The sequence below is a fragment of the Aptenodytes forsteri genome, unplaced genomic scaffold, assembly GCF_000699145.1.
Source record: "Aptenodytes forsteri isolate BGI_AS27 unplaced genomic scaffold, ASM69914v1 Scaffold187, whole genome shotgun sequence".
In the NCBI taxonomy this organism is placed as follows: domain Eukaryota; kingdom Metazoa; phylum Chordata; class Aves; order Sphenisciformes; family Spheniscidae; genus Aptenodytes; species Aptenodytes forsteri.
The window spans coordinates 1445141-1452266 of record NW_008794084.1 but is presented as its reverse complement, the minus strand read 5'-3'; the positions used below and the strand labels follow the sequence as shown (position 1 = coordinate 1452266).

General features: G+C 61.3%; 1 protein-coding gene across 1 annotated transcript in view; it reads left to right on the top strand.

Moving 5' to 3' along the window:
• Positions 1–5797: 5797 nt before the first annotated feature.
• DSCAML1 (DS cell adhesion molecule like 1) overlaps positions 5798–7126 on the top strand; it is a gene marked incomplete at its 5' end in the record, with an annotated part of 45500 nt that continues 44171 nt past the window's right edge. The window contains 1 exon segment of the mRNA XM_009273827.1: positions 5798–5944. Coding sequence (XP_009272102.1) covers positions 5798–5944 — 147 coding nt within the window.

Sequence of the window (7126 nt, the reverse complement as noted above, 5' to 3'; positions counted from 1 at the left end):
GTTGGTACACCGCCGCACCACCGGCTCTCTCCGGGCTGTAAATCCGGCAGTCAGAGCCAAACCGGGCGCTCAGAAAAAAGCCACGGCGTTTCCTTTTCTATTTGTTGACTTGTCGCCAGCAGGCTGGGATTCTGCAGGTAATTCTGTAAAGCGTTAGGAGGTAATTCACCAGGAAAGGATCCGCTGCTGAGCTGCGGCTCTGCCGTGTGCGTGGGATGGGCTCAGCCAGGGGGTGAGCGAGCGGAGGGCAGGCCCGTAGCCGCAAGGGCGGGGGGCCTTGTCCCTGCTCCCGGACCAGCCGCAGCCGAGTCCCTGGGGCGCCTGGGAGCGGGGACCTGGCACCGTGGCTGCTGGGCAGCAGTGTGACAGGGAGGTGACAATGACATTCTCCTTTTAAACCTTTCCTGCTTCTTGCCTCTCTCTCTCTCTTTTTTTTGTTTCATCTCTCCCTCTCAGAAAAGCCATTTAAATGCAATTCCATTCTTAAAACCTCTCCCTCATGCATGCCTAATGAACATCAGGCGGAGGCTCCGGCAAGGGGCCCGAGTAGGATCCAATCTCGCCTACTGTCGACAAGTCATTTGGAAGAAGCCCTGGGAGCGCGCCTGGTTTTATTACAGCGTAATTAGAAATAAAATCTTGTTGCAAGAGGAGAAAGAGAGATGGGTGTTAATCCTGTAACGGGAGGAGATGGAGCCGTGCTTATAAAGGAGATTAAGGAGGGGAGGCGGAAAGCCCGTCACGACTCCTCGACTTCCACCCCTCCTCTGCTGTTTCCCCCTCTCTGGCTCCGCAGCCTCCAGCGGCAGCAGGCAGGCGTGCGGCCGGCGTGCCTGCCTGCGCCTGCCCACGCTCGTGCCCGCGGTCGGCCGGGAAAGGGCTTGCGTCGGGGCTGCATTAATTTCTGGATCGCTAGGTCTGCGGGGGGAAGCTCCCGGCAAAGCCTCCGGCGCCCACAGGAGCTGCGGGCAGCTCCTGGGTGTAGGGGATGCACGGGCAGGCGGCCCGGGGACGGGCAGCTGCCCGCGCCGTGCCCTGCCCAGGACGCGGCGTGGCCCGGACTGCTGCAGGCGCAGCTTCTGGGGACGAGGTTCCTGGGGCACGGCGCTCTCTTCAGACAAAGGGCCGCTCCTCCTGGACGGAGGAGGAGAGAGGGAGCCCTTCGGCGCAAAGCCCGGCCCACTTGCTCAGCTGGCGTCGGTTGCGTTACAGATGCCCACGAAACTTCAAGGTGGGAACGTTCGGCTGGGTGCGCGGCGGCTCTGCGGGCTCGGCTGCGCGGGGGAGATGTGCTGCCTTTGAAAGGGCTGGGGAGCGGTGACGGCCTTACACCTCCCCTGGGATCCCGACTGCAGGCAAACATGTAAATAAATCTGTCAGATATCGTGCGGCTCTTATTAAATTTGCATTGCGCTCGACTCGCGGTTCCTTTTTAACATCTCTGGGATGGATGGATGGATCTTTAATCTTGGCGCCCAGTCTGGGTCCCCTCTGCTTTCGGCGTTTGCTGTGGCACCGAGCTGGGCTCAGCCTGCTGAGATGAAAGGCAGCTCTGCTGCGCGGCCGGCCGTGGGCGCCGCCCCCCGCCTGCCAGGCCGCTCTTCTGCCCCACGTCCCCCGCCCCGGCTGAGCACCGCGTCCCGGTGCTCCGGCCGTCTTGGGGAGGGAGGTGCCTGCAATCCATCCGGCAGCCGGCAGAGAGACGGGGTGAGCGGTGCCGTGGCACGCCGTGCTGTGCCCCAACGGTGTGCAGGAGTTTCCCTGCTGGCTGGGATTGCTGGCCCACCCCGGGGAGGCTCCTCGTCCCCGGGCGAGCCCCGTGCCAGGCAAATGGCATCCTGGAGCAGCAGCAGCAGCAGCAGCAAAAAAGTGCTGTTACAGCAGTGGTGGAAAATCACAGGCTTTGTTCTGTGGGGCTTCCCCCTCCGTGCCTTTTCCCCGGGGAGGCGTTTGTCACTTTAAACGTGGCCAGAAATAGCACCAAACAGTTATTGGATTTGTCCGGGATGCCTTGGGATGCGTATGCTCAAAGTATGGCTAATTCATAAACGCTGGCACCTATTGATTCTCTAGCAGTTAAAATAGGCTGCGTAAGGAAATATTGGCCCCGGAGTACCAGGGGAAAGTTATCTCATTAGTCTTATGAACTATAAAATGTGCTCTCTCCTGAAGCCCTGACCCCATTGTTTTTTCTAAATCTATATTGGATAGAGCAGTAGCTGGTAACCTGTATCGACTGTAATTTTTCTCTTGAAATTGGAAGGCCCTTGGGACCGATGCTGGAGTTTCACGGCCACCACAGGCAGCTGGACGCGGGAGAGGATTTCGGTAACAGCGAATATGTGTCTGCGTGCCTCTGTGTGTGTGCACAGGCAGCGAGAGACCCTCCTCATGTTTGCCGTGCAGGAGAGCCCCCCTCTCACCCTCGTGCTTTTCCCTGGGTGAGGGGCGAGCTCCTGGGGGCTGGCGGGGCTCTTGGCTGCCCTGCTCTTCTCTCTGGCCCCGGCTCCCGGGTCTTCGCTGCCCCCCCGGCCCTGCTCTGCAGGGGTGGGCGAGAGGGGCGTGGGGGGCTTTGGCGAGGCGATTCCAAAGGCAGCGGCTCAAGTCTGGCTGGAAGAGTTATTAGAGGCACATCGCTCCAGTCTGGCCACGGAGGTACTTAATCCTCTGCTTCCCGTAAAGCTTTTCCACCTCCTGGCAGGCTGAAAGATCTGATTTTATTCAGCGACCTTCGACGTTAATCTCAGCGATAAGTCACTTCGGTGAGGTCTCTGTCGGAGCCGTTTACATCAGTTATTGCCCTGCATCTCTCCCTTGAACCAGCGTAACGCTCCTCGGCCGACTTACTTGTCCCTTTTCGGGGGGAAAAAAAAAAACCCCACACGGAAGCTGTGCTGTCAGGTTGTAGACCTTACATTTAATGTCACGGCATCTTTAAAGCCGTGGCTTGCGAGGGGGCAGATACGGTAGAGAGGTGGATACTAAAACCTGCAGATTTCCTGCCTGTTCCTGTCTCTGGGGCTGATGCTCTGGCTCGAGCCCCGTCTCGGAGGCTTGATCTCGGGCGCGTGGGCTGTGAAAGCTGGGGAGCTCCAGCAGGCTGGGGGGGGCCGAGGGCAGTAGGTCCAGGCAGGGCAGGGTTTGCGCTCCTGGTCAGCAGTGCTCTCGCCCTGCCTGCTCCCACGTGTCGCTCTCCTCGTCATCTCCCGCTGTCCGGGCAGGAGGTCGGGGCTCCGCTCCCCTTCGCCTCGCCACATGCGGGAGTTTGGCTCTCGTAGGCCCTGCCGCCGCTGCCCCGGGTCCCGGGGGGGGGCGGGCGCGCAGCACCGCTGCTTTCTGCTCCTCCGCTGGCTCCTTGCACGTCGCTCCGGCTCTCGCAGGGCTTTGTTTCCAGAGGAGGAGCGCAGCGCGTCTGCAAACAGGGCTGCAGCTAACCATGCACGGACGTGAGTGTGCGGGGGGGAGGCCAGTTGGGGCTGCCGAGCACTTTGCAAAATACAGCCCCTGTTACCATGGAAACTGGCTCCCCCCCGTCTCAAATTCCAGTGCAGCCAATGTTCTTCACTTACTGGTTTGATGGGAGATGAAAAATTAATGTTTGATTCGCGTGTTATTTCAGTTGCACTTGCGGGACTGCTCTCCCCTTCCCTTTTACGGAGGTTTGTATGGATCCCTCGGCGCCGCTGATCGGCGGCGCGGAGCGCGAGACTCGCGCCGCTCTGCATCTGCTCCCAGTTGCATACTGGTGCAGCGCGCAGGCTGCTGCACTGGCATCGCCGTGCTCTAGCGTGGAGGCAAAGCCGCGCCTGAGGTTTTGGCGGGGGAGCCCCTGACCCCTCCAAGCAGGGACGGAGACGCGGGTCCCGTGATGGCGTGGAGGCGCGTGGGTTGCAGCTCGCGGGAGGCGCGGGGACAGCCGCCCTGGTGCCCGTGGCACCCCATGGGGCTGCCGGCTCGCGCTCCCGCTGCTTGCAGGGAGAGTCTGCACGGGGCTGCCAGCCTGGCGGTTGCCTCTGCCTCCTGTTAACCGCAGCCAGGTTCGCCTTTCATTAAGGTAGCTATTTCTTTGCTGTTTAGAGTCCCTAATACTCTCATATCAAGCAATTAGAGTCAACTACGCACGTCTAGCTAAGCTGCAGCTGGAATGGGGCAGTGCCAGCAGAGCTCAGGGCTGCCATCGCCTTGGCTCGTGCCGGGGATGTGCTCCGGTTCCCTGGGTGAAGAGCCCTGCTTTCTGGCAGTCTGTCGCCTCAAGCGCTGCTGCTGTGGGCAGGGAGAGGCTTCTGCAGTCCTGCCCCTGGAGGGGGGAGCCAGGCTGCTCTGGGAGCGTGTGCCTTTAGTTCCCGAATTCCACCCGTGTTTCTCCTGCTCTTACGGGATCAACCACGGCGCTTTCCTCCACCTGAATTGAGAATATCCAGGTGCTTCTAAAAGGTGCTGGAAGAACAAACAGTTGATTCTCCTCAGCAACTAGGTCCTGGTTTACCAAGCGTGGTGCAGGACTCGAAGGAGCCATTTGCAGCCATCGCTGATTTAGAGACTATGTTTGAAGGTTTCAACTCCGAACGTTCAGCTCTCTACTAATTACCTTCTGCTTCTCTGCATTTGCTGTGTTTGGCAGGGGGTGGTTTGGCTGGCAACACGGTGCAGCCGAGCAGATGGACCGCCCTGTCCCAGCTGAGGCTCGGTGGCGGCTGGTGCTGGAGTAAACCCCAAAGGCCCCGCAGAAACGGGGGTCAAAGGCTCCTCTCACCATTATTTAGCACCATTAGTGCCCCCACTGTGGCGGTGGGGCAGGGTAAAGGGGTTTTCCAGGTGAGCAGGGGAGCTTCTCTCCAGGGCCTCCGCTTACCCTGCTCTCCATGCCGCCACTAAATTGTGCCGCAGCGCAGGGCATTGTATTCGTGTTAATTACCGTTAATATTCATGACGAATTATAGGAGCCAGGCCGGCTTCATGAGGAAGCCGAAGACTTCTTTCCCCGTGCGCACTGGCGTGCACCCGGCTCCGAAACCTGCTGGCTGGAGGGGGCTGCTGTGCTGCTCCGGCTGTGCTGCCCTGCCTGCTCTCCTGCCGTCTTCCCCCAGCTCAAGCCCTTATTTGTTTTCACATGCTTCTAAGTCAGTTAAGCTAATTATTAACTCAGCGGGATGGATTCACTTTTAATTGCCGCGTTGCTATGCAGGGCGCGGCGACGTGGCGGTGTGGCAAAGCATCGTGCCGGCGGAGCATTGTGCCAGGCGCTCTCCTCGCCCTCCGCAGCCGCCGCATCGCTGCGACTCCGCGGCCAGCCCAGAGCTCGTTGCGACGGCCGGCCGGGGCAGGGAGGGGAGAGGGCTGTGGGCAGGCTGCCTGGGCTAAATCCCCTGAATCCGACCCCCGGGGAGCGCCGGTGCACGTGAGGACACCCCGAGCCCATCTTTGCGCCTGGGCGGGTGTGTTTGCCGCAGGATGAGTGCTGCCACGGAGGGAGGCAGGCTGTTGCACACCCACGAGAGCTGCTGTTGCACACCCACGGCTGCTAAGGCAAGCGCTGCTGCTCACCCGTTTTGGCCCGGCTTCGCCAGCCTGCCTGAAACTTCAGCCCCTGAAGGTGAAGCCAGAGACCGCACCCCAGTGCAGCCAGGGTGTGGGGAGGCGGAGGACGGACCCGCTTTGCCTGCCCGGCTCCTGCCCACAGCTCCGGTGCCTGCCCGGAGCGCAGGGGCTCTGCCCGACCCGTGTGCTGAGAGCCTGGGAGATGGCGTGCTGGGTCAGGGCTGGCTCGCTCACCCTTCTCCTCCTTTTGTCTCTCCAGAAAATAGGTTTTTTATTACTTCTTATGGAGGTTTGTACATATCGGACGTGCAGAAGGAAGATGCCTTGTCCACCTACAGGTGTATCACCAAGCACAAGTACAGTGGGGAGACGCGGCAGAGCAACGGAGCCAGGCTCTCGGTCTCAGGTGAGCACGCGGCTGCCGGCAATGCTGGCGGGGGGGAGCCCTGCTCCGCAGGGCCCGGCGCGGGTCCTGCGCCCGTGAGGGTGTCCAGCCCTGCCTGCACGCACGCTCCCCTGCCCGCCCACCCCCGTGCCTGTTTCCCCAGGGTGCGGGAGGGAGCAACAGCATCGCTACCTCCCGTCCCTGCAGCGAGAGGACATCCCGGTGGGGGGGTAGGAGGTCCCGTCGGGGCTGCGCAGGGGATTCGGGCTGCCTCGTGTGTGCCCCTGAGCATGCAGCCCCCCCCGGCGCTGGCTGCGGCGAGCAGCAGCGCTGCGTGGCACCCCGAGCGAGAGGCGATGGGGTGCGATGCGATGCGATGTGACAGCCCGCGATGTGAGCAGCCTGACGCGATGTGACGAACATGCAAGCGATACTGCAGCGCAGGCAGCGCAGTCCGTAGTGCCGGGTGTCTCGGGGCGCTCCCGGCTCCGCTGACTGCCCAAATTACTCCACTCGGGAGGGAGTTAGCCCGACTCGCAGCCACGTCGCCGCTCCCGCCGCTCAGCTGCAGCGCGCCCGCTCTCTGCCATATGCTTTTTCCATCCTCGGGTGTGCGGGCTGCGGCTCCCTCGCTAGCTCCTTGAATTAACCTCATGGAGGTAGGGAAGGGGTCCGGGACGGCCGGGTTGGGGCTTGCCTGACCTTGCCTCAGCCTCTTGGAGGCCGGAGGGTCCCGGTCCCACCCGTGGCCGTCCTGCCACACGGCCCCTGAGGAGCGTGGGCAGCCGCCGGGTCTATCATCCCCTCTCCGTGCGTGTTCGATCTGGCCCGGTCCCCTCCTGGTCGCTGTCATTATTTACACGTTACGGCGTTTTACTTCTGCTTGGGAGTAATGAAAGAGGTTTCTTTCCCCTGGAATTTAATTTCACGCCTGAGACTTGGTGATTAATTTTCTCCTTTCCCAACTGCCTGATGGGCGCCTTTGCTTGTAAATTTTGAAATGTGCCACAGAATTTGTGTATTTTGCACCAATTAGGTGTCACCTTGAGTAATTCCTCCGGTGCTGAGTTTATTCGTCCCATCAGCTAGTAGGACGCATTTCCCTCCCACCGCCCCGCAAGCCTGCTGCCCCGGCCACCGAGGGCCGTCCCGGCCATCCCAGGTGGGACACGCCAACCCCCGCCCGCCCCGGCCCTGGGCCCA